The following is a 27,798-nucleotide window of genomic DNA, read 5'->3' as shown; positions in this document are numbered from 1 at the left end:
AAACATAAACACCAGAAAAAAGACATTTATATTAAAGGCATTCATATTTTGCTACTGCATTTTTTAAGTACAGTACAGACCAAACGTTTGGACACACCTTTTAATTCAATGAGTTTCCTTTATTTTCATGACTATTGACATTCTAGATTCACACTGAAGGCATCAAAACTATGAGTAACACATGTGGAAATATGCACTAAACAGAAAAGTGTAAAACAACTGAAAATACCCCTTATATTCTAGTTTCTTCAATGTAGCAACCTTTTGCTGTGATTACTGCTTTGCACACACTCTGCATTTTCTTGATGAGCTTCAAGAGGTCGTCACCTGAAATGGTTTTCACTTCATAGGTGTGCCCTGTCAGGTTAATAAGTGGGATTTCTTGCCTTATAAATAGTCATGAAAATAAAGAAAACCCATTGAATTAGAAAGGTGTGTCCAAACTTTTGGTCTGTACTGTATTTAATTGACATTGACCTAAAACCTATCAGTTTTATTCAAATAATAATTTTACGAACATGAATTTGTCTTTCGCCTGGACAAGTATTGGTCACCAACAAGGTAAAGGTTTACTTTAAAATATTTAATTGAATACATTTCACAAACCACTTTACTAAAAAAATCTAGAAAGGATTTTCATGAAGCATTTACCTTTTGTAAAACAGCTGCAGAAAATTTCAAATCTTTTCCATGGATGTATGGATGCTGTATGTTTTTGGACTGGAATGAAACACTTAACAGTATTATGGCAATAAAATGAAGTTACAGTATAAGGATGTTATATTTTAATGATAAAAAAAGACTTGTTCTTTATTTTTTAAAAACAAGAGATTTTAAATATCTTCCCATTGAATTAGACAAAACCCTTTTTAATACATTCAGATGTAACATGAGGTGGTTTAAAGAAGCTAAAAACAGAATCAGCTTTATTGGACAAGATTGTGTGCACAAACAAGGAACAACTTCCAACAGTGAAATAAACATCAGAAAATAACATTAACTTGTCAAAGTTCAGCATCTACTCTACATTGTTAGCACTTTCAATACATAAAATGTATATCTGGATTAAATATATCAATGTAAATGGAGAAAAATATATATAAAATAACTGTACACTATCAATCAAATATCAAACAATGATGTATTTGAGCAAATAATAGCTTTACATCCAAATAAATATTTACAAAATATACAAAAACAACTCAAACTAAATCATATCTAACTAAATTACCCTCCTGACATATATAGTATGGATTGTATACAATAACTTACATAATTCTATTGACCCATGAGGAATATAATCCTATGCATAACACTGCTCACAAGAAGCAGAGAGGTCCCAAAACTACAGAGATCTCAGAGATACTGCTGGGTGTACTGCTCAACTCTATTCCCAAATCTCTGAGAGGAAGTAACTCCATATCCCCTCGATGCAACTCTGTGCTACCGCAAACCTTCACCACCATGTGCACCTAGAAAAACAGACAGAAAGGAAAGATGTTGACTTTCTTCTTAAAACAAACATGTACACAAGGAAAGGTTTTTACAGCATTTTCAGATTGTTTTTTCCATGTTATAATGGTGACAAAAGAAAAAATTATTTAATTTGTCTCAAAACCATTTATTCAAATATATCAAATGTGACCAAAAAGTCACTATAGACATTGTGAACCATTTTTTTAAACTTATGAAAAAACTAATTGTTTCCTTCTGCACATCCATTTACTTTTTGAGACTTGACTGTATTTATAAAATGGCTTCACCCAATTTGATTACAAAATGAAGCTGGTCTTGGGGGATGTTATGATTCCAATCTTCATTCATCTCAGTATAATCAATCAGAATTGTAAAGAAGCCCACATTACGACACTAGAAACAATCTGCACAATGATTAAGGAAAGATAATTCACTGCTTATGGTAACAGACTTTTTCTTCACCAGACACAGAAGGACGATTCCTCAGAGAAAATAACCTTTCACCAGTTTTCTTCAGTCCATCCATGTACAGTACTTCAATGTAGGAAGTTCTAGGTTTTTCCCCCCAAAAACTAGAAAGTGGCTTCTTTGCTGGTCTTCTTGTCTTTTTTTCTGTGCATTCACAACTCTCTGCTATCAATTCAAGCTCTGCACTAGTGGTGAACGTTCTGCAGCTCACTTTTCAGAAGGAGATGGTCCAGGCTTTTCTTCACTACTATTGGATCTCTTGTGTTCAAATGCTTGACAATCCAGAAAACTCACCTTTTATTTACAATATACAGTAACCATCATTTAGTCACATTTAAAGGTATTTTAAATTCATTATTGTAATTCTTTTAAATAGAAGCACCAAGAAATATATGGTATGCCTGTGTAGTCTATGTTGCTTGCATATCATTATATGTTTTGTCTGCCTTGACATGCATTCATATAAAGAATGCCTTTTCGACTGCAGCAATTTAAAAAAAAATTTCGCTCACCTCACAGGTTTTCCTGGACACTGCAATGAAGCTTGTGTCGATGATTTTGCCAGAATCCCCCTGCAAGTTTACAATCCACTTGGCTAAATCTGCAGTGGCAGTGGGACTGGACTGGTTTCCTGCACATCTGAGAGTGATGTGCTGGAAAGAAGTGTGACTGTGGAACCTCAAAAACCTCAGCTGTACAATGTCCACAGTAGTATACTCCAACTGTCCAAAAACAGAGAACAAAAGAAATGTAGAGCAAAGAGACAGAAGAAGCAACTATTCATTTGTCCAGATTATTCAAGAAAACTTCTGAGACTTACTCCGTATTTGTTGCATTGAAGAGTAAACCACTGCACCGGCATTCTTGACTTCATGTCTGGTTTCAAACTCATTTTGATCTATGGAAATGACACTCATTTAAATGAATGCAAGGCAAATATTTAAACTTAGACATATGTTTCACACACCTTTAATTGGTTAACACTTATTCCTCTGACGTACCTGTGAATGTTGAGGGTCTATGCAGGTTGCTCCTCCAGCTGTGAAGTTGCAGAAGACTTTCACTGCATCGCATGCACAGCCTTGATTGGGGTCCATATAAAAATAACCTGGACACAGAATAATTTGAAACAGAAAACCTCATCAGTCCTATAACAGACACATATTGTTGAATTTGATGACTCTAAAGCCCTACAGGTGCTCACCATCTTCCAGATGTGGATAGATAAGTTTCAGTTCATAGCAGGTGGTGCCTGGATCATCTTTTGTTCCCAAAGGCAAGCTGGAGGATTCCTCAGCTTGCTCGTCTGCAGACCGTGACATCAACCGGCTCTGCTGCAGAGGAGTCAGTAACCTTCTTACAAATGAAACTACAGTGACTGACAGACATACAGAAAGATCATTCAACACAGCATCTATATGACAAGAGAGCTTGTGCAACCTTTTGTTCATTTGTTTTTAGTAGATTAGGAGAATCCTGGGAATTTTTCAGTCTGTGCCTTGAACTGGGTCTGGACTTGTGCTTTTGCTCAGTTGGTAGATCAGGTCCCGACTCAGATTGTATTTGTTTATGTCTGAGTCTGCCGGGTAATCCTGGTTGTCCCTGGGAAGAAAATAGGAAAATACAAACTAATTCAGCTGCATTACAATAAGATGTTCCATGATCAGACTTAATTTTCAATCTGCAAAATTATTCATACCCCTTGAACTTTTTCCAGTTTTGTGATTTAGTAACCAAAAACTTCAGCACATTTTATTAGGATTTGGTTTTTGAATACTTCAGCAAAAAGTGAAAAGTGTGGCATGCATCTTTTCTAGAAATGCCTCTATCTGCAAATACAGCTGCAAGGCTTTTAAAGTATATTTATCAGCTTTGAAATCTAGAAATATAAAGTTTCACTCTCTAAGTCTAGCCACAGCTTCTCAATTGGATTTTTCTCTGGACTTTGACTGGGCCATTGTAACTCATTTTGATCTAAACCATTTCTTTGTCCTTTGCAACCTCTCAGATTTTCTTTTAGGATTTTGCTGTACTCATCTATGAACTCTTACAAGCTTCCCCACAGCATGATGCTGCTACTACCATGTAGAACTGTGGGAATGGTGTGTTTATTGTGATGGTTCAACTATTTTGAGTTGTACACAAGCATTTGTGGTTGTAACACCTACATAGGTTTAATGTTCAAAGTGTATGAAGTTTTTTTTTTTTTGCCAGGCACGGTACATATATCAACACAATGTCTCTTACAGGAGGTCCAGGTTTGCCTTCAGCTCCCTTTGGTCCTCTTTTTCCTTGGACTCCCTTGATCCCCTGTAAATATCAGTTTAAGTTAATGGCAATGAAACTATTAACATGTCCAAATGATAACAATATAAGTACATATCCGACCTAAATAACAGAACGCAAACTCTAAAGATAAAACAAACTATTCCTTCAATAATGTTTTTTTTAAAAAGCTGTAAGAATATAAATATTTTAGAAAATCACCTTTTTTCCAAGATGACCCTGTGATAAAGATGGTTAGACAGTGTTATTGTAGAAATGAGATTTAAAAAAAAAACACAAAAACACCCAGTACATTATTTACTATGCATAAAGTCAAAATTTCACTTTTAAATAGTGTAATATGTCAAGAACATACAGTTAATCCAGGAGAGCCTCTCTGCCCTGGTGGACCATAAGCACCCAGGTTTCCCTATAGAAGACAGATATTGATTTTTAATGTTCAACTACTTATTAAAACATTAGAAAACAAACCTAAAAAAAAAAAAGAAGAAAAAAACTTGCACGATTTCCTTTTTGACCAGTTTGGCCTTTTAGCCCCTGCAAACCAGGATTCCCCTGAAGACAAAGTTAGAAATTAATTAAGTCTGGATTAAAAAAAAATCTTAGAAAGGATGCACCTAAATTATTTTGCATTAAACTCAAATTACCTTTGGCCCTAGTGGACCAACCGGACCTGGCATCCCAATTTCACCCAAAAAACCCTGTAAATATTAATAATAAACTTGTGCATACTTTTATCTGGGTTCACAATGAAAGTCTAGAATCTATTCATGCACAATACACTGTTTTGTAAAAACAGTATTAATGTCACCCCTATGAGTGTAAGTAGTTTACCTTTTGCAGCACAGACAATACAGAAATATATTGGAAATGTTTTAGCCTATTGCTTGTGAGGTGATGATCATGTAAGATCTATATTATATGTCTTCTACCTCAGTGCCAACACTGCCTGTTTCACCCTTTTCTCCTCTCAGCCCAGGGACTCCCTGAATAATAAGTGACCATTAGTGTTAAAGATGCTCAGAAAAATTTCTTTATTCTTCTTTAAAATTAACACGCTTACCTTTGACCCAACTGGTCCAAGTGGTCCATTTGCTCCTTTTAAACCAGTTTTACCCTGAGAATTAAAAAAAAAAAAGAATAAAGACAAATATGTTTTTATATTGTTATTGCATTATCAAATTATTCTTAAACTGCATATGTATGGATAACATACCTTAAACCCGATAGCTCCAGGGTGTCCTCTAATCCCAGGAGGTCCAGGTTTTCCCTATAATAAACATAAAACTATTTCTAGTGGGCAGAATCCCCGGCACACTTTTTTTTTGTTCCAGATTCAACATTATCAAGGACTTACTGTCTCCCCAAGGCTGCCGGGAGCCCCGGGAGCTCCTCTCAAACCAATAGCCCCCTTTAGAATGAGCAGAAGAGAAGAATAGTGTTTAAACACCTTAATCATCATCTGAAATAGAAATTTTAAAGGTAAAAAGCAAAAACCGTTCCTCACCGGATATCCTTCATTTCCGTCAACCCCCAGCAAACCATCCAAGCCATTTAAGCCCTGACATGTAAAAAACAAGCTTTTACATTTGCATGACAAATCATGTAACACTTTAAATGAATTTATGCATGATGTCAGTTTAAAAGATGTGTGTTTGTGTTTTATTCGGTTAAGATACTTGCTGGTTTTCCAGGTGTTCCAGGAGGTCCAGGCCTCCCTTTTTGGCCATCAGATCCCTATAAAGCAATTTTCATATTTATATATTATGGAGCTTAACTCTCTATATCTAATTTGTTAAATCAGGCAGTCAAGTTTATTTGTATAGTACATTTCAGCAACAAGGCAGTTCAAAATGCTTTATATCATAAAAACATAGCAACTGCATAAACACATCACATAGTCTTCAGATAGGTCAAATAGACCATTGATTATGAACAATAAGTTACCCTTCATACTCATCAATGATTGATTTGGGGCAAATAATATTTCCTGAAGGTAATAAGATTTTGATGTGTAAACAACATTTAAAAGTCTTATCAATTGTTACATAAGCTTGTCTGTCTTTCACAGATTAGATCTTTAATATAAAAATCACCAGACTGCATCGCTGCATAATGCAACCAAAAACTTTCTGAAAGGCTTAACAGTTTGAGAAATTTGTAAACAAAATTATTTTTTCTTTAAGTCTGACCACAAACCTATATAGACACCTTTCTAAAATGAACTTGAGCAGAGTAATCCTCCCATAAGCTAATAAGGCCAAAGTAATTATTAGTAATCATGGAGTTTCTCTGTTTGGCTTTCGGATTTCTTACAGACCTATAGTTTCTTTATTGTTTATTTTTGTAAAATATAAATTGTTGTACATTTTAGAGACTAGGATGAAACAACGGATTGCCACAGAAACATGCTGCCACCGCCTTGTTTCACTATGGAAACATATTTTATTAAGCTAATCTACAGTCTCTGATTTCATCCACACTTTAAAAGAATAGAGCCTATGTAATTTGTTTCATCAGGTCATAATCTTTAATGTGTGTACTGCACAACAAAAATATTAGGATTTCTAAGAGACAAATGATTTCTTTCTGGATTTTATATTTCTGTTTCTGCCTGATTTCTATATTTCTGTTTCTGCTGCTCAGTGATTGTCTCTCAGTGATATTCTGCTATTTTTCCAAAGAAATGCCACATCTTATAGCTTTAACGTCTTGACATTTTAAATTAAGTCTAATAATTTTTACCAAGATTGAAGTAAAATTGGGGGAATTATCCAAAGAACAAAATATTTTAGAATCTTTCAGTTTACTTCAGTTCTGTGTTTTGATAAGTTTTTCATTTTGTAACCAGTAGGATGCAACATAAATGTGTTCACAAGATAATTTTTAAGAAAAGACTGATGTCAATTTTAAGAACATAGATTTTATTTTGACTTCCGGATCAGCTCAACTGGATGAGATCTTGGTTTTCCTCAACAAAATGAAACTCACAGTTTTCCCAGGCGCTCCTTTGGTTCCCTTCCTTCCAGACTGGCCAATTTTTCCCTTTATATATATATATATATATATATATATATAAAAACACCACACAAACACATCCTTAAATATCAATCTTCAAACAGGATGAGAAAACCACAGCTGTTATACCAAACAGGTGAAATATAAATATTGATTTGCTAAACTATTTATTGTAACTGTTATATATCTGTTTTATTTTAATTCAGGTTCACAATTGAAACTTGTCTTATACACTACTTACTTTTGGTCCCTGAATTCCTTTGGGTCCAGGAGAACCAGGAAGACCAGCAGGTCCAGGTCGACCTTTAGATCCTGGAGACCCAACAAATCCTAATTTTCCTACAGTGCCCTGAAAGTGTAATTATTGCACAAAAAGTGAGGACACTGTCATGTGGGTTGGGTTTCATGTTCACGGTTAAAAGGAAACAATTACCACTGCGCCATGTTTCCCAGTTTCACCCTTTGCACCTTGTTGGCCTCTTGCTCCCTTGCAAAGACACAATTATAGAATCATTGAACCAGTTTGTCAACATTCAGACCATAAAATAAGCCTGACCAGTCAAACAGTTGCCACAGGGGGTGAAATGATGAAAATTCACCATGTCTCCTTTAATGCCTGGAGGACCAGTTATGCCTTTCTCCCCATGACTGCCCTGAATTAAAGCAAAGGGCAGAGACAGAAACTAACTAATCAGAAAACAGAAGACACATTCACAGAAGTAGGATCGTCATGTTTGTAGATTAACAAGTTCTACAAGATGTATGAGAATAAAAGGTACATTTCACCTTTTGTCCAGGCTTTCCTGCTTTACCTTCTTCTCCTTTTATGCCTGATAAACCCTGAAAACAAACAGTGTTATGTTTCTTCTGTGCTAAGGAACTACAAGTAGATTATTCTATGGATGTAAACATACAAAGTGAAGAAGTTTACTAATCAGCCTGAAATCAGAAAATACAGCTGAAACTAGGCTGTTACTATAAAAAGACATCCTTTTCCTCTGTTTCACATTAAATCAGATCAAACTTTTTTAGTTTTAGGCAAGAGGATCACCAAATAATTTCTATTTGTTAAATTGCAGAATATGTTTTGTTTATCCTTCCACAAGCTGTTAATTAAACAACAGCTTGCTGGAGTTCAGCCCCAGGCTCCTGACTGAACTGGTGTTACCGAGTGAGATTTGTATGCAGTCTAGTTCTCATATATGCGCTCAACTGTGCACACAGATTTTCTATGGGACTGAGATCGCAGCTTTGTGACGGCCACACCAAAACATTGACTATTCTGTCCTTAAGCCACTTTGTGACTGATTTAGCATTATGATTAGGATCATTGTCAACTTTAGCCCAACCTTAAGCTCTCTGGGTCACGTATTGAGATGTTGCTTAAAATATTTCCATACATTATTCTTTTATGATGGCTTCTATTCTGTGAAGTGCACCAGAACACCCTGCAGCAAAACACCCACAAAACATGATGCTGCCACCTTTGTACTTTCACAATTTGTTACAAATGAGTGGCAGACTAAAGTGCATACAAGAGGTTGGCAGCCAAACTCCAAAACACTTACAGGTCAACTCAGGAAACCAAGGCACACTGGAGCCCATATGAGTAGATATAACAACGGCGCAGGTGAAAATATTTATACACACAGGGGTAATCAAGAAGACGAGGCACAACTGGAAGTAATTATGGAGGAAGGAATGTAGTGTTCTACAAGTGAATATAGAACTCTAAAATACTAATGAAAATTTAAATGCACAAGGAATAAGAACAAACGGAGAAACTAAATACAAGGAAATAAACTAAGGAGGCCAGCTCTGTGCTTAAGAAAAAATATAACAAAGAAATAATCTAAATACATACACAGATGCAACCCAAACACCATGGAACTATGAAACATACTGCACTTCACAGCTGGGATGGTGTTCCTAGGCCTGCATTCTGTTTTTCTTCAAAATTTAAAAATGATTATTATGACATACACTTCAAATCAAGCTTTATCAGACTATATGACTTATTTTTAGAAACTAGGATTTTTCTCTCTGAGTACTTTTGCATCCTTTAGACTGATTTTTATGTTGCTTAAAGGAGAAATGGATTCTTTCTCCTTGAGGAATCTGACATCTTCATTAAACTCACGATGGCTGAAGATCCCCAATGATGTTTATATTTGGATGTAATCGTTTGAACCAATTATCAACCAGACCAGCACCTCAATTCTCTTCCTGATATTTTTGCTGAATTGTTTGGATTTTCTCATGATATCACACAAGGAAGCAGTGGGGTTGATGCTTGTCTGACTTTAAAGATGTACCTCTAATAAACTCAAAAGTGATCAATTAACCAATCGGGAGCCTACAAATTCATGACATCTTGCTGGTTTCCCAAATAAAGACATAGTATCTTAGTGTATATAAACAACACAGTATTTGAAGAAAAAGGTTACACCCCTTCTATTATTCTGATATTTACTGACCAGAAATTATTTTGGTGACCCTATGACCAAAACAGAAAAGTTGAGTCTGAATTGACTCCAGGGTCTTACTTCTTTTAAACAGTGTATGTAAATATCTGGCTTCAACTGTTTGTGTTGTTATTTGAGGCAGGTGATGGGAAACATAATATACAGTTTAAAACTAATATTATTTCTGATATTATATTAATTTATAAGTTAATGAATTAATTTATCTTTTTTCTGTAAATGTTTTGTTACAAATGTCATTATGCCCTAGTAAATCTAAACTATGAGAGTAACTATGCATTATATATTTTAATGGGAGTACAAAATATAGACATGGTCTTATATTGACAATAAATCAATGATCATAAATAAAATCAATGTTACATACAGACAACGACAGTCCAATTTTCCCAGTGGGACCGGTCCTACCAGGAGGGCCCTAGAATAGAAAGAGACTGATATTATTCTCTGCTGTTTCACAACCAAGCATGCATTTATGCTTTACATTGTGACAGATCATGCTAAATGTAACAGTAGGGTTTGCAATGCTCTCTCTCTCTCAGTGTTTCTGACAACATAAATCATCACACTGACAGCCTGTCCCTGGGTCCCCTTCTGCCCTTTGGCCCCTGCTGCTCCAGTTTTGCCTCCAGGTCCAAACTGTCCAGGGATTCCTGATGAACCTCCGGCGCCTGCCTCTCCCTGTGGATGTATCATGTCAGATCTTTATCACTGACTTGATACACATGCAGCATTATTTATAAGGTTATCACACATAAACTGTCCAACCTTTGGACCTGGAAGACCTTGTTGCCCTCTGTCTCCTGAAGGACCCCTGTATCCCTGCAAAGGACAACACATGATGGCAAAACTGAAGGAACTATATACGGTAATTTAAACCTCATGCAATTATCCAGAGCACTGCTCATAACAAATATGTCTGACATTGTGGCCTGAAAACTTTTGTATCCTGTGTCAGGGATGTCAGGAGCAACAGGAGTAACAGTATCTTAACCTGCTTGCCCAGAGGCCCTTTTGGTCCTTGTGGTCCTCGGTTTCCTTTTTCGCCCTCGTCACCCTTTAGTCCATTTGGCCCTGTCGGTCCAGTTGTTCCCCTGTCACCCTAAACAGTTCATAAATTGATTAATTAAAAGAACTTTGTAATGGATTTTCAAATCTCAAAATATTATACCAGCCAAAACTAACTAAATAAATAAATAAAAGTGAATTAAAATTTGCATTCAGGTTTACTCACAGGGAGGCCTTTTTGGCCAGCTGGTCCTCTGGGTCCCATAAGTCCAATATTACCCTAATCACAAAAGTAATAAGTTGCTGTTATACAACAAGCATCAATATTATTACCTCCCTAAGTAAAACATGCTGTAGTATAATCTAGCTGTGAACAGGTGTGATTGGGTATGCCATTTTACGGCTGACGTAATCAGGAGACTGTTTCCACCACCAGTTAAATTCTTACTGTATGGTGCTGCTTTATTATGCAAACAGACAAAATAACATAAAGAACCGCACCAAAGCGTGTATGTTTTGGAGAACGACTTTTTTTTTTGTGCCATTTTCTGATTTATAAAGATTGTCAGACATATATCTCATATCATACACTTCAAAATGGCATGCACTTTTTTCTTTCCTGATTTGAGTAAGTGGCTAATTGACATAGACCTGTCTGTCACATTATATTTATACACCAGGAAAAAAAAGGTAATGGATTAATAATTTAAATTTGATTCCAATCAACTTAAACAAGGTATGAAATGTAGAAAATATGAAAAGGATTCAGTTGTGTTAATTTGTAGAAATTTGTTGGGTGAGCATGTGGAGATAAAGCATGTGTTTTGATAAAAAAAACAACAATTTATTCTGTTGCCTGCTGAATAAATTGACTAAAATTAAATGCTGAATTTTTCAATTTTTGTTTTTTCATTTTGGGATTATAGTACTGGAATAAAATCTGGATTCACTTTAAGGTTTTAACAATTGAATCCCAACGGACTGGAGCACATCGAAGATACTCAGATTTTTTGTAGTGGCTAAATTACCAGTACAATAAAAAGAAATTATGTGATCAGCAGAGTTTTATTAATATACCTCCTCACCATCGAGACCAGAAACTCCTTCCTGACCCACAGCTCCTCTGAGTCCCTAAAGATACAATGATTACAGACATTACTTTACATTGCCCTGCTAATCTTGTGTACAGGCAATAAAAACAAAAACAGAAACAGAAAATATGATAAAGGAGAATTTCTTTTATATTCCTGACCTTGCCACCTTTAAGACCAGATGATCCTATGAGTCCTGGAGGCCCATCTTTACCCTAAATGGGGAGAATACAATTAATATGACTTTGCAAAGATCTTGCTTACCCTAACACTATGACTAACTAAGATTTAGTGAAGCAATGATGATTAAAAAAATAAGAAAGTTCTGCTTTTATTCAACCTCTCTCACACTACAGCCTCAAGGCTCTGAGCTGATCTGGTGACTAACCAAGATAAATCGTAGACTTTCAGCAGACTGACATGAAAGACACATGCTGTTTTCTGTTCACGTAAGATGCTGTCAGCAGATATCCTAGGAGACATTCTGTCAGTCAAAGGATTAAAAACATTTAAAGCTAATTACTGTTGTGTTATATGATATTTGACTTTTCTCCACAGCCAAAATTTCAGCTCCGAACTGAACCAGCTTAGGTCTCAGGTCTGAGACCGAGGCAATCAATCATATGGTGTGATTCTGCAAAGCACAGAGTGATTAAATGATGAAGTTGACCGCTGCATACACTGGTTGTGTTTCTACATCATAGAAACACTCTCTTGCATATTTGAATAGAGCTCAAAGAAAAAAATGAGGTAAGTGTTTTGTTATTTAGTTCTAGTAATATTTTGGTCAACATGGTGACCTCTTAGGTCAAACAGACAGGCAGACATTTTGACTGGCAGAAAGAGAAAGAAACTAATGAAACCAAATAAATAAGGTCCAGCAGTAGATAATAAAGATTAAACTCACAGGATAACCAGTTACTCCATCTGGCCCAACTGGACCTTGCAGTCCTGTGCCACCTGAAGGACCTCGTGGTCCTTCCTCACCCCAGCGGCCAATGTTACCCTGGATACCCTGTGAGAAAAAAAACAAAATCACAAAAACAGAAATTTAACAGAGATATTGTGGTTTTTAATCATTATGGTAAATGTGATCATTTTGAAAAAAATTGCTTGCACAACCCAAGGATGTGGGTCAGTGATTGATTAGTAGTATTTATTTCATGTATACTATCTAATTAATGAAACTCCCATATCTTACAGGAGGTCCTGTGTATCCTTTTGGTCCAGGAGCGCCAATTTCTCCCTGAGGTATAAAATGTTAATTAATAAAAAATAAACTCAGAATCTCACATAGACTTTCAATATTTGTCCTTTGAAAATACTTCAATCTTAAATAGCAGCAATTCAGCTAAATTACTCACTGGAGGCCCTTGCTTTCCTCTTGGCCCTTTCTCACCTCTTTTGCCCTTATAAAATCAAAATCACTTGACATTTAAAATGTACCTTATCTTCTGTGGCTGTAATATGTAATTGAATACCTAAAATATGAGTTCTTAATCCTTACCTTTGACCCCTCATTTCCTGATTGCCCCCTGAGGCCTGGTTTACCTTTAACCCCCTGAAGAAACAAACATATGTACTTTTAAGTATTTCAACTTGATCAATGGCATACACAAATTGTCAAAATAATCTAATTTAGTTATTAGGGACAAGTGCTGCAAATTAGCTGTTGCTATTGCACTATGACGCAAACATGGCACTGCTGTTTTGTTCCGTTTGTCTGTCGATGTGTCTTTCCCTATCAAATAAACTTAATATAAAAAAATAAAATAAATAATTTAGCTAACCAATGAGAGCTCAGATACTTAAAAAAACAATGGCCTCTGCTTTTCATCGTCTATAGATTCCCTATGGTGATGGTGGTCAGACGTACTCTGTCTCCAGGTCTTCCTGCTGGCCCCTTCAGTCCTGTGCTGCCAGGTTCTCCCTGGTTATAAAAACATAAACATGATCTGTATTTTTATCTATAATTTCTCATGAAGAAAATAACTTCAGGTAATTCTGTTTCCAGTCAAATACTCACACTGTTTCCTACAGGCCCTTGAATGCCAGGAGACCCTAATTTTCCAGAAGATCCCTGTGGAAAACACCAAATCATCAAACAATGATTTCAGTAACAGCTGAGCAGAAGTTTATCACTTGGAAGCCCAGAAAGAGGCATTTCTTGTTTAAATCTAATAAGTGATATTAAAAAAAAAGATGTTTGATAATTAATGATGCTAAAACAGCTGTGAGTTTCCAGTTCACTACACGCACATTGAGAAAACCTACAATAACACTGGAACAAAATGCAGACTCTACAGAGAAAGGTTAAGATTTACACTCAATACCTTTTAGCTGGGATGCAGAACTATTAACATCACTCAGCAGTACAGTGTAAATATCCATAGTACAGTCAATTCATGTTTTGAAGTGTCAGCATTTGCTGGTGTTCTGCAATAATTTTGACTATTTTCAGCTAAAAATGTTCCAGCTGAGGAGGAAGCTGGAACATTTCAGCTAACCTTTCAACACATTAACAAGTGTAAAGTAACATTCATGTTGTTGGGAGTGAGCTCACTTTTGGTCCTTGAGGTCCAGCATCCCCAGTGGTTCCATTTTCACCAGCTGGTCCCTAAAATATAAAAAAGCCATTTAGCAGTTTATTACACAAAAACCAAGTTCTCAATTTAAAACATAAATTGACTTAAAGGTAAGTCGTTTAGTGAATGACTTACTTTTGCTCCAATTTCACCATCCTGCCCTCTGCTGCCTGAATGACCCTGAGAACCCTAAAATGGGACAGGACAGCAACAATAAGCAATCTAACTAGCTTTTCTACTTCTCATCTGTATTTAGTGGATGAAACTTGGCTTTTGATAAAAGTTGGATCTTCAGGTTACAGTTGTTGCTTCAAAAACTTTGTCAGGATATATTTTCTGTAGCTGATGAGTGTAGGGGCAAAACAATTTCAAAAAAAAAATTGAACACAGTTTTAAATTAAATAACCTTCATCCCTTTTGGTCCTGAAACCCCTGGAACGCCTTCCCGTCCCTGCACAAACATGACAACATGACTTTTTAATCATTACATTTGCTGCAAATAGCAAAACATCTGTTAATGAATCTTTTCACATTCAAAAGATTTTCAGTGTGGAAATCTTCATGCTTATGGAAAGCATAGATTATTACGTTTTCCATAATAAACTTTGTCACATTTATTATGGAAAGCATATTTTTGAAAGCCTACTCTCTATATATGTGGGACACTATTATTCATGTACCCTAGTTGGTGAATGTTTCTGGATGAAAAAACATTATCATAAATTCATCAAAATGCACAAAAAATAAAAAACAATATAAAATCTGCTTCTGCAACCAAGTTGTTTAAGTTGTCTAATTAAAAACTATTTGAATATCCCCACTGGAAATCTCTTTACTATAATCTGAGGAAGGATTCCACCTGCACTTTATACAGATGACTGATGCTATTTGCATATTTGTAATAGTGCACAGATGTGGTAATTGTCAGACCAAGTACAAGCTGTACCAGATGACGTCTGTATTTTTGTTATATTTTAGAGGAAATATATATAACAATATCTCCTGATTACATAAAATGCAACCTTTAATATTTAGTCTTTAAAGCAGGGGTCCCCAAACTTTCTCCTGTGAGGGCCACATAACTTGTCCCTTCTCTGTTGGAGGGCCGGGGCCAGTTTGTAACAGAAAAAGTGTGACGATTGTAAGAGTGCTAAACATAAAAATGTATTGTTTTTTAAAGCACAATCAAATAACCTTTTCTGGATTCTTCAGAGAACAAAAGTCAGGAAATAACACTATTTATGAAATAAATAATAACCAAATAACACTGGGTTCTCCACATGTGGAGGCGGGCCGCATCTGGCCCGCGGGCCGTAGTTTGGGGACCACTGCTTTAAAGTCTTCCTTAGGATTTTTAGAAAAACAACAAAAGGAAACATGCTTCAACAAAAATGAACTTGATGTTGACTACTGTGATGTCTTATATGGTTATCTTGGATTTTTGTGCTCTGCTGAATTCCTCATCATTCAGCCACAATTTCTACTTTGCGATAACATTTCTTTTACTTATGCAGTTAAAATGGTTAACTTTCCACTTCTTTTCATGCTTTTACATTGCATATTTAAGAGAGGTTTAATAAAAGCAGTTGATTCTTGGAAGTTATATATATAAAAAAGCCAAGAGCAGTTCTTTATCTTTAGGCTGAATATTGCTGTCAGGTGTGAGAACAGTCAAAGAAAATATGGCCACACAGGAACCTTAATACCAGGTTCTCCTTCAGGTCCTCTCTCTCCTGATTTGCCCATCTCTCCCTGCAGGCAGAAAGCACAATCATAGCATCAGATCAGCCATCAGCATTTAAATTAAACAAATCCTTCTCTTACTCCGACTCACAATGGGTCCAGGCAGTCCAGAAAATCCAGCTCGACCGCCTCGGCCCTAAAACACAGCAATAACCATAAGTCGCATGGATGTATTATTCACGCAGTAATCTCACTTTACATCAAAAGGCTCTGGGCTTGAATCAGATTAGATTTTTCTGCGGCTAATGTCTTTATGGGTGGCTCGGTCGGGTCATACAGCTGTCCCCAGTAATGTATGGAAAGAAACCAAGAAATCCCATTTGCAGTCAGCTGAAAGCCATGTAGGGGACAGATACTGCAATCGTTCTGAAAACACAGTGAAACATGGCGGTGGCAGTATCATGCTGTCAGGAGGATTTTCTTTAGCAGTGACTGTTGTAGAATTTTTTATTAAGGAATGGGAATCTGTTTCAATAATAAGAGAAAGATTAATCTTTGTCTTCAAGTTTCTTTATTCGAAGGCAAAAGCGTTCGAAGACCCGTCTCTCTGAGCGCAGTCAGGAGAAGAGCCCTGAACGACACACCACATCATTATATAGCCACAGCAAGGCAAAGACTCACCCAAAGTCTGATCTTATCTCTATTACTCTCTATTAATATTACTATTAAATATAAACACTTCCTGAACAAATCATGATAGCTTAGCATACGTCTTTGTTCTACCTTGTCACCTCTTGAACCAGGACTTCCCTGATTGCCACTCTGTCCTTGATCTCCCTTTATTAGAGAACATAGACACAGAAAGAAATAAAGATATTTTTCATGTTCATTTTTCCACTTTAAATGTTCAAATCCAGAGATTTTATTAAATTCACCTTGGATCCCTCTTTTCCCGGCCTCCCTTGCTCTCCCATAATGCCATCAGCTCCCTTAATCAGAGAAAGATTCAACTTTAGTATCAGAAGTGATTCTAGCTTCATTCATCTAATTAATTTCACTCACAGAGGGTCCAGGAAGTCCCATCAGTCCTCTTGGTCCTTCCAGTCCTTGTAGCCCTATTGGGCCCTTTCGCCCTTTCACTCCCTGTTTTCCTGGAGGCCCTGGAGGTCCCTGAACACAAACAAAAGTCCAATAACAGAGTCACTGATCTGGTTGACGGTCTAAGAGGATCTGACCTGGAAGGGTCAAACTTACAAGGTCTCCATTAAACCCTGTGCTTCCTTTCTCACCTTTCCGGGCTTTGGCACCCTGATTAAAACAAACACAAACATAAAAGTCCACATTTAGATTTTTAGTTTCAAAAATTAATTGTTGCAGTTTTGCAGGAAGGAATTAAACATGCATATTGGACCCATTTTAGCTACAGTAAAAAATTAAATGGCTTTATGTAATCTTACAGGATCACCTGAGGGTCCTGGCTTTCCTGATTCTCCAATGTCCCCCTAAAAAGGAAAATAAGACAATATTCTGCCAAGTTCGTGGATAAAGTTAGCACATTTTCACTTCTAAACATTGTCAAAGCTGTCCTACATTCAGTCCAGGAGGTCCAGGTTCACCAATTTCACCCTCATCTCCTTGATCTCCCTGGTAAAATAATAACAATAATAAAAAATCAAAGTGAAAATCAATGACAACATTCATTTTGTTTTCACTTGCTTGTTTAGGCATACTTACAGGATCACCTTTAGGTCCTATAGGTCCAATTAGTCCAGGGTTTCCCTTTGAAGAAACAAATAGAAGTTAGCTTACTATCATCACAGCCTTATTTTCATTTACAGGTATCACTGATAAACATGCAGAAAAGCCTTAAAATATATACATTTATTGCAGTTGCATCGTCTCACTGAAAACCTTTGAGAAATGAAACCTTTAATAAGCGTATAGTGACTTAGGACAATAAAAACGTAGCTGCTTTTAATAAAAATCAATAATCAATGGTCCTACCGTCATAGGTATTTTTGCTGTCAGTACTTGTCAGTAAGTACATTTCACAAACTTTCTAGATCATTTCCATCCATTTCCTCCATTTTGCTCTTATGGTTTCTTGTCTTCAGCTCATCCAACAAGTTTTCAGGAGTTTGATCACATTTACTTTGTAGGGATTATTTCAGGTGCTCTAAAGTGGGATTACTGGTCAATTTGAAATTATGTCCTAATTTGAGTTTTCCCCCTGCTGAAAAAATGCACTAAGATAAAAAATTATATTGAATATTTCTTATGTTTTCAGTGTGAAATCATGTTACTACAATAAAACATGAAATGCTTTTCACACATTTTCATCAGAGGTGCCAGTACCATTGAGTCACGATTATATCTTATGCTTAATCAACTTCTTGTTTTACGGAAAGATAGTTTCCAATCAAATGTTTGACATGTTGTACCTGAGGGCCGTGCACACCAGGAAACCCCACTGCTCCATCTGGACCAGGCTCTCCCTGAATAAAACCACAGTCTTTTAGCAAATAACATTTCCTTAAACATTAGCCTGAAGAGCATGCATGTTAATGTCCCGCCACCTGTGGTCCAGCTGCTCCCCTGGAGCCCATTTGTCCTTGATGACCCTGAAAGCATAAACAGTTCTTTTGACGACTGTCTTTTTGTTTCCATATCAACGTCACCTGCTTTAAAACTTGTCTTACTTACAGGAGGCCCCTTAACTCCAGTGAGTCCCACTAATCCTCTGGGGCCAATTTTCCCCTGATGAGATAGAATATTAATTTACTGAATCTTACTGAGTTTGCACTACTCAGATGATGGCTGGTGCGTGATGTGGCGAATCGATGCTGTTACTGACTTACAGGTGGACCAGGAGGACCGCTAAAGCCTGGAGCTCCGATTTCTCCCTAAAAAAGCAACAGTGATTGTAATCAAGGTGTAAGTTTACATGTGATTGGATTTTGATAAGTCACTGCATCCTGTGAAAGTTTTTGAAAGACACAAATCATTTACTTTGAGTGATCTTTAGGTACTGTGTCGATAAGACTGATCCAGTCAGCTGTGTGACACTAACCAGAGGTCCTGGTGGTCCTGGGAAACCACGAGGTCCCCTGACTCCAGGTATACCCTGAACATTGAACACAACATATTGTACTTACAGTCAGAGTACAGTCATGGATGTTATTATGCAACGCAATAGCAAGAAAAGACGAAGTCTGTTCGTTTCAAGCTAAAACTTACACTGTAGCCGGGAATCCCATCAAAGCCTTTGGCTCCCTTATTTCCCTGATGTAAACAAGAAATACAAATCAGACGACACGTCCACCTGGTGAAATTTAAAGGGTTGAATATTCAATATGACCTTTGCTCCTTTTCTTCCTCTTTGCCCTTGAGCTCCAGCTTCTCCCTGATAACCCTGGAGGAAGAGAACATTGTGTTAAAATGGAAAGAAAAGAGTAAAATATGAATGGATATGTAAGGAAGAGCTGATATTTTTAACATGTGCAACAACCAAACATTTATACTTTGATTTTTTGTGTTTTATTGAAAACACAATATTATAATTTTGACATTTAATGTCTGTGAGACATGAAGTTCACTGTAATCTTACCCACTCACCCAGCTCCCCTTTGCTTCCCTTCTCTCCATCGTAACCTTTAAGACCCTGTATGAAAAAAAACCCAACAACCATACAGAACAATCAAAGTCATAACTAAACAAACACAGGTTTTATAGGTACATGATTTAAGGTTTTTTGAGTTTAGATGAAACAGACTTGTGAAGGTGCACATTTTCTTTCTTGGTTGATTTCTTTGGATTTTTTTTCTATAATATCACAGAAGGCAGCAGTGTGTTTGAGGAGTTGCCTTAAAAATCATCCATTTGCCATTACATCGTCATCTGGACATTCACAAACAAATTAATAAGCCAATGCAAATAATTTTGAGAATTCTTAACCAACTTAAAACAGGAAAAGTTTACTTTGATTTTATGTCAGTAAGTGAAACATGTTAATGGGTGTTTTTATACTGTGCATGTAACACAATTAACTGTAACTACTTATCATTTCACAGCAGCTTTTCCAGTGTGCCAAAGCATTTTTCTACTTATTATGTGGAAAAGCAAAAACACAACCCAGAAACTTTATGTTTGTGAGCATCCATGCCTGTTCTCCAGGGAAGCCTGTGGGGCCTGATTCAGCATCTCGTCCTGGGGTGCCGTCTTCTCCAGGTCGACCCTGTGGACCCGGCATACCTTGTGGTCCTGGTCTCCCCTGTAGGAACAAAATGTTTCAAGAGAAAATAGTCTCTAAAGTTTATTTTTAATATTGAACAAATGCCAAAAATAGACTTTTATATTTCATTAATTAATATAATTAATATATATAATTAATATTACTATTAATTATATATATTAACTCATGTCTATATACTTTTTGATCTGAATTATTTGGAGCCAGAGGAGCTAAAATGCCACTTGTAGCTCTGGATCTACAGACTTCTTGGTTATGAATTAAAGCATCAGTCTCCAATAAGGAGTTTAACAACAAGTGCTTACAGTTTTCCCTGGAACTCCTTTTGGTCCTTGCTTTCCAGCAATACCTGGTGGGCCCTGAAAAAAAACAAGCATTTTTTTATTCCAGTTTATTTTTCATTTGATATAATTTTATTAGGCAAAATGCACAAAATCCCACTGCATTTTTTACTATCAGTATATTTAGATATTCATTCGTATATGTGAGCATTTTATCAATTCTATTGTCTGAGCCATCATTATTGAGTTTATTTGTGCTACTCCTGTGTCTTGAAATTTCCCCTCGGAAGCAAATAAAGTTATTTGAGTGGAAGTGGATTATGTAATAAGGATTTTAAAAAATTTTATTGTTTCCTTACAACTGGTCCCTCTTCTCCAGGAAGTCCAGGTGGGCCTGGAGGTCCTTTACGTTTCTGCAAAACAAAGGATACAAAAATTATAAGCATAACATTTCTTTCCTTTTACTGAACATTTTAAATATGGTAAAAATCTGAATGTACTGATAAATAGCATATTAATCCACAAAGTTGTACTAACTGTCACTACTTAAGAGGAAATGGTAAAAAAAAAAACCAAACATTTTTTTGTTAATTATCACACCAACCATCTAAATCAGCAGCTGAGTTGCTGCCGGACTAATTTATGGTAGACTGACAAACAAATTTAGATAAGTACAATAAAAACAAAGCATTTCATGATAAAAGAGGAAAGATTACATTTGTACAGAACTAGAGTGCTTTGTAGAAGGTAATATTTGTGGATAAACATCTTCATGAAAGGCTTTAACAAGGATGACAGACTTAACGTTAGCTCTTTAGCAGAAATAGTTGAATCATTTCACAGTTTCTGAAATGCCTAAAACACACATGGATGTGTTTTAAAAGTCCAACAGTACGGTACATTGCTTTAAATCTGTTACATTCAGTTTATCGTGCAGAGACATTCATACAGTCCAGTCCATCTTAACTTAAAAAAATACCCAACAATGCTGAGTTCTTTTTCTGGATCAGTCAGTGATGCTATAAAACTGCAAATAAAACCAATTCCTTAATTCCTTATCAGGGTTTATCAGACAGTTCTCATCAAACCATTTCTATCTTCCCATACTTTGATTTTATTTTTGAGCACTAGCCACTTCCCTGATAGTAGTATAACATAAATGCATCCTAGTGACAAAACAGTCGCCTACCGGCCAAGAAGATACAAGCTTTTTGTAGATTTTTTTTTTCTGCAAGAGAATGAGATAAAAAGCAGTTGTGAAAAACCATTTTTATTATCACATGATCAAACAAAGTTAAGTAATGATATAGTTATCAAGGGCAGAAGAAGTGTGAAAAAGACTTGTAGAATCAATCTATAAATAAAATATGTCAGACAACACAAAGTAGGTTGAAAGATCCAAAAAAAGTAAAAATTCAAGTAAAAGAAATTCAAGCACAGACTCTGAGAATCCAGTAAACCCCAGTGAGAACCATTATCCACACATGGAGAAAACAAGGAGCAAGAGTGGCTGGCCTACCAAAATTATTCTAAAAGAGCATTCGCCCATCCACTGTGGTTGTAGCTTAGTGCTAGAGTAGTACTTTTGCAGAGCAATTGAAAGGTTGTAGGTTTGATTTCAGCTTCAGCCTATTAAGTACCCATGCAAATCTGCAAACAGGTGAATAAATGTGTTTGTGAGAGAAAATGGGTGAATGTGGTGAGTATGACTGGAAAGGTGCCACATAAAATCACTTAATGTATCCAGCAGGTCACAAAAAGACCCATATAAAAAACATCTGCAAGCAGAGCAGGTCTCACTTTTCTATTTCAAAATCAGTATTTGTGACTTAATATCAAAGAGACTGAGCAAAAATTTGATCTCTTGGAGAACTCCAAGGTGAAAACCACTGCTGACAAACAAAAGACCTTTCTCACATTTGTCTAAAATACCTCAATGATCCTTTGTTGATGTAATCTGTCAAATTAGTTTAGGATAAACTACAAGAAATCAGTCAATTGTTTGTTCCCTGCAGTTTTACGACTGCAGGGTGATATAAAATTCCCTCAAGACGTCCAACAGAACTGCAAAGATTGCTAAATGAATGCATCCTATGGCAATGAAGTAAATAGATATGAGCAGGACATTTGTTAGTTGTTTTATTTCTTCAATCCATTTTGCCAGTAATTCAGTAGCTTCTACTGACCCGTTCACACTGCTGTATCTTTTACATCTTTATTATTTTACTTCAATTCATATTCACTTAGTTCACAGCCTCAGCTTATCTGTTCTGTCCCAGACCATTTTCGCTGCCTGTTGTTTGTATTTATGGGGTTTGATTACTGCTGGTGGAAATCCACAGAAGGCACTTACCTTGAAAGCCTCCCACTCGTCTTCAGAGGTTTTGAACACAACAATGGCGGACATCCCAGGTGGCCCAACGGGGCCTCTGTATCCGGTCTGCCCGGTCCTGCCCATGACGCCTTGGTAGCCCTTAGAAGCCAGAGAACAATGTGTTTCTTTGATGAGGAAAACATGTCTAATTTTAGATCATGTTGTCATCATTTAGATGAGCCTCTATTGAAAAAAAAAGAAAACAGCTGGATTTTCAGTAGATCAAAGATTCATTTTTATGTAAATTTAACCTGTAAAGTTTCAGATGGTACAACAAAAGACTCTCAGACTCTAAATGATCCAGAGCCATTAACCCAGTGTTAATGCGCTTAGAATAAGGTATGAAGAACATACATTGCTACAAATATAAGCAAACTGTTTAAAATGAACAAAATACTTTGTCTCCTTTAGTTCCCGGTGGCCCTGGTAATCCTGGTGAACCCTGCTGTCCCTAAAGAAAGAATAAGGTACAAATTTAGTTTGCTTGCAAAAACTTTACAACAAAATTTTCACTTGTAACCTGGAAAAACAGGAGGAAAAATCTTAATCCTGCATAATTATTTTTCTCACAGCTGTTCATGGTTTGGTTTCATAAATGTTTCAGTCATACACTATTTTCAATATCTTTTTTATTTTAAAGTATGTGGTGGTAAATTTTTTTTAAACTACAAAATATTTCATTTCCAACACCAACAAAGCTAAAAAAGTGAATAAAGATTTTTTTATGCATATTAAAAATTAATTTTAGATGTTTCCAAGAAGTGCAGATATTTTAAATATTATTTATGTAGATAAATAATATCCTCTTAAGATGTAAGAGGAAATCGTAGTTGTTCAAACGCAAAGGCAAAAGCTGTCAGAATCATTTGCAATACCAAAGATTGACCACATGAGGGAGGCAAAGCTTTTCAATCAAGAAACAAACCCAACCTTTATTTGACAACGTCGAATCTCCAAAAGAAAAAGGTTTCATCTGTCTTAGTGCCATTTGATTTTTATTTTCAAATGCTACAATGGAAAACTTCAGTAATGCATAAAAAAAGTAAATTAATTTGCTGCACACAAAATTCAACGAGCCACTTTTTAGGATCATACATATTTTACAGCAGTTTTTGTCCCCCATAAAATATGAAAAGAAAGAACTTAATTGCTGTGTACAAACCTTTCTATTGGTAGATAAAATATTTATAGTTTTATTGTTTCTAATTATTTCTATTGTATGTACTCTCGATATTGGTTTTTAGGTGGAGGATTTACAAAAACCTTTCTGTGATGTGCCGTTTCTTTTGCACTTTTTGTGAATTCTGAATTTAAACTAAACTGAACTCTATAAACAATAAGCAAAACTAAATTAACATGAAAAACACCAAACTGAATGAAAACAAATTAAAATGAACTAAACTGGAAAATTAACAAACATTTTATTTGTTAGATTAGAAGAGTGGATGTGATCTGTCTGGTACTGATCTAAACCAAGTCAGACTTTATGTGATAGAGAGGCACCACTAAATCACAGCAAAAGTCACATCTTCAATTCTTGAAGTACTTTTATTTAACATCAACATGATACCCTGCCTCAGTCTGTGAAGTATTGCTGTGGAGCTATATTTTCTTTCAGTGTAGTGAAGTGGAGAAATAATTTATTGTTTTTGCTCCCAAAAAGGGAAGGTTTAGAAATCAGCACTTAACTTTACCCTATGAGACTGATTCATAAATCTTTAAAACATTCAGAGAATAAAAGGCTTCCTTTCAAAACAAGACAAAATATTACATGCTTGTATATTTAGAAGAAAATATTATTGTTTTCAGGTCTTTATAAGTCTCTTTAAAAATAAAAATCACCCCAGGGAGCAGCACCACATCAAAAATGCTGCTGCCAGAATCCTGGCCAGAAAAAATTAAAATCAGAAAAAAAATTAGTTACATTACAAGGGTCCTTTAATCTCTGCAGTGGCTGTTTTATAAATCATCTAGGCATTGAGACAGCAGTGCCTAGCATTTCAGAACTGCTTATCAGGGATGAACTTTACATTTCTAAAAACCTCTTTTGAAAAGTTGTGTTAAAGTCTTACCCTTTGACCTCTGATTCCTGGTCTGGGTTTTGCCTGTACTTCTCTGTATTTGATGTCTGAGGCCTGATTGGCTGCTTGAACAGCCTGTTGTGGTGTTTCAGTCTGGGATTTGACTCCAGAATTAAAGATTAAATCAGATGAGGACTGATGGTGAGGTTTGACATCCTCATTGTCAAATACTGTAGCTTCCATTGTTGGATGTTTCAGATCTTCCTCCTCCCTCTTTAACTCTTCATCACCATAATCTGTATCTGCACCTTCATTTCCTCCTGCTTGTGGAAGTTGTGTTGCATTCACTTTAGGATAAACAGCTTCTAGATGATTACCCATTTTTACTTCTCTTCTTTCACTGGCTGAAGTATTATCCAACTTAGCGTCAAAGTCAGTAGTGTTCAGTTCTTCTCCCTTTAATATTCTGCTAGAAATAAAGGTCAGGTTTGAAGCTGGATCTTTCTGAGGTGCAGATAAATCCTTTGATTCTGCCTTTTCTTTTTGTTCCTGCTCCTGTTTTGCTCTGCAGTCTTCTGGGGACGAGGTTGTGCCTGCAAAAAGTGGCAATGTGATAAGTGATGATGGTGATTTCTTTCTTACTTCCTTCATTTCTCCTCCACACTTATATGAGGGGAGTGAGCTGGAGACAAGAGGGCCTGATTCAGTGGTGGAAACAGAAGTAGAAGTGGGAGCAACATGCGGTCTGTTAGAAAAAGCTTCTGTCATGATTGTTTCTGTGGGATTCTCAGATTGAATATCAGGGCTTGAGAGAGTCGCCTCAACACTGTCTGCGACAGACACAATACCACTTGTGAAGCTGCCATCGACTGCATGAAACTCATACTGACGTTTCCCTGGAGTCGGACTCCTGGTCTTGTCTTCAGAGCTCCATCGACTCCCCTGGTTCTCCACATCAGATTTAAAAAGCTCCTCCTCAGTCAAAGACACAGGATGTGGTTCAGGATTCCTGCCTTCATAATCTTTGTCTCTTTCAATGTCTGGTTTGTCTCCATCTCCGCTGGTTGAGCTTATAGACATTGTTTCCACAATGTTCTGGGTTTGTAGTAAAGCTTTTATGTGTCCATCATGTATGTGTGAAGCAGGGAAAGTTCTCACGGTCCGCTCAGAGAAACCAGTCCGGTTTTCTGGGCTTGATTTGAATCCAGCTTGAGTGGTTATCCCGTGAAAAAATCCGACCTGTTTGGAATGTTTTTAACATAAAGAAGTTCAGGTTTTATTCATACATCTTCTGAGAACTGTAATCAAAACAATAAGGACATTTCTCAAAACAGCTGTATGCAGAAATTACTACATAGGTCAGAATTGTAAAGCCACAAATTAAAAATTTCTCTGAAAAATATGTGATAGGATTGCATTGTCTTCTAACTTATTTGACTTTAAAATGATGAACATGAAATCCTTACTGTGCAGCAAGCATGACATTAAATCTATAAAGATACTGTGAAGAAAACTCAATAATGTAGGATAACAACAGTAGTAACAGCTGACTTTAGGTTAAAAAGATCAGTGAGTACAGACAATTCACAAAAAGCATGAAAACTGAAGAGAAATTAATTTAAACCAGGGATATAATCAAAGAATAGATCATAAATCCAAAACAAATTCCTATCATAAATAGATTAGACTTACAGAATAAAAAAGAAATGAGAAATTTAGCTATGATGTCACTTGCTCCTGTTTACTCATGGCCAGGTCTATTAATTACATATTAGGGGAAAGGACAACAATGAGGAGACAGAACGGAAACACTGACATAAAAAATGAGAAAAACAATTGCGGATATAAACTCTCAGCCTTCTTGGCTTTATGGGTTGTACTGTAATATTAAAACTAGGCTTCATTCATGCGCATTTAAAAATAATGTATCTAAGGCAGTTCTGTATCATCTTTGATAAAATAACAATAACTAAGTTAGATTTGATTGTAAATCTGAGACAAAGATGTTCAATAGTGACATTCAGCATTTTTAGCATTTTGTTAATGCTACACCTGTAGATAGCATTATTTACATCTCATTTATTCTAAATGAGACTCAGTGAGGCAGAAAAACATATCAACAACAAGACTTACATAATTCAGAAGAAATATCAGCACCGAAACTTGAGCTGCAGACATGGCCTCTGGTGTAGATAAAAAACTGTTTCCTCTCTTGGAGTCGTTTGTGTCTGTAAGACCTCCAACTACTCCACGTTTTACTTCAAAAACCCTGAAGTAAAACTTTGTCCGGCCTGACAGTTACAGCTCAACGCAACCAGGAGAAAAAAAAAGAGGAGACCAAGGTGAAAGCACATTCAGACACATATTGATGCGGACGCCGTCTCGTCAGTGTAGCATTGCTGTGCCAGACGGGCGGCTGTCCAGCAGTTTATCCTCTTCAACAAATCTGCAAGTGGCTCATGCCTGAGAGTGTGAGCAACACTTATGTGAGCATGCTGATAAACAGAAGGCGTGAATGCTTTTCTGTTTATTCAGCGCAGATTATTGGATCCGAGCACATGATCGGATGAGATGAGAAACTCAACTGCTCTGCATGTGTGAGTGAGCATGAATGAGCAGGAGAAATTTAAGTTTGAAATAGCTAAAGTGTTTAAAGGAGCCTCCATAGAAGACTTGAATTAGCCCAGACATTAAATGAAAGACTTTCTTGATATGTAGCACAGTTTTTTTTTTCAATGTGTTTCATAAATCAGTCTAACTTGCACCTAAATTCTC

At 36.3% G+C, this 27,798-nt stretch overlaps 1 protein-coding gene across 1 annotated transcript; it reads right to left on the bottom strand.

Annotated features, from left to right (window-relative positions):
* Positions 1-676: 676 nt before the first annotated feature.
* On the bottom strand, positions 677-27,541 carry LOC111609666 (collagen alpha-1(I) chain-like). Its single transcript, XM_023339183.1, has 63 exons — positions 27,157-27,541; positions 25,075-26,262; positions 23,400-23,453; positions 22,982-23,101; positions 21,818-21,856; positions 20,988-21,041; positions 20,653-20,706; positions 20,261-20,368; positions 19,706-19,759; positions 19,457-19,510; positions 19,336-19,380; positions 19,169-19,222; positions 18,957-19,001; positions 18,802-18,855; positions 18,675-18,719; positions 18,540-18,593; positions 17,833-17,877; positions 17,689-17,742; positions 17,556-17,600; positions 17,353-17,406; positions 17,161-17,268; positions 17,034-17,087; positions 16,882-16,935; positions 16,250-16,294; positions 16,114-16,167; positions 14,822-14,866; positions 14,551-14,604; positions 14,394-14,447; positions 13,857-13,910; positions 13,707-13,760; positions 13,338-13,391; positions 13,195-13,239; positions 13,032-13,076; positions 12,738-12,845; positions 11,992-12,045; positions 11,817-11,870; positions 10,966-11,019; positions 10,726-10,833; positions 10,500-10,553; positions 10,305-10,412; positions 10,099-10,149; positions 8,035-8,088; positions 7,848-7,901; positions 7,682-7,735; positions 7,490-7,597; positions 7,222-7,275; positions 5,914-5,967; positions 5,738-5,791; positions 5,588-5,641; positions 5,447-5,500; positions 5,294-5,347; positions 5,163-5,216; positions 4,878-4,931; positions 4,732-4,785; positions 4,586-4,639; positions 4,432-4,449; positions 4,192-4,254; positions 3,385-3,546; positions 3,149-3,278; positions 2,946-3,052; positions 2,765-2,842; positions 2,457-2,666; positions 677-1,472 (listed from the first exon to the last, which is right to left on the bottom strand). Exons 1-63 carry the CDS (start codon positions 27,199-27,201, stop codon positions 1,320-1,322), a joined length of 5,307 nt encoding a protein of 1,768 aa, XP_023194951.1. The 5' UTR covers positions 27,202-27,541; the 3' UTR covers positions 677-1,319.
* Between the last annotated feature and the right edge of the window lie 257 nt (positions 27,542-27,798).

This window comes from Xiphophorus maculatus, chromosome 9 (genome assembly GCF_002775205.1).
Source record: "Xiphophorus maculatus strain JP 163 A chromosome 9, X_maculatus-5.0-male, whole genome shotgun sequence".
In the NCBI taxonomy this organism is placed as follows: Eukaryota; Metazoa; Chordata; class Actinopteri; order Cyprinodontiformes; family Poeciliidae; genus Xiphophorus; species Xiphophorus maculatus.
The sequence above is the reverse complement of the archived record's forward strand: the minus strand, read 5'-3'. Positions and strand labels throughout refer to the sequence as shown.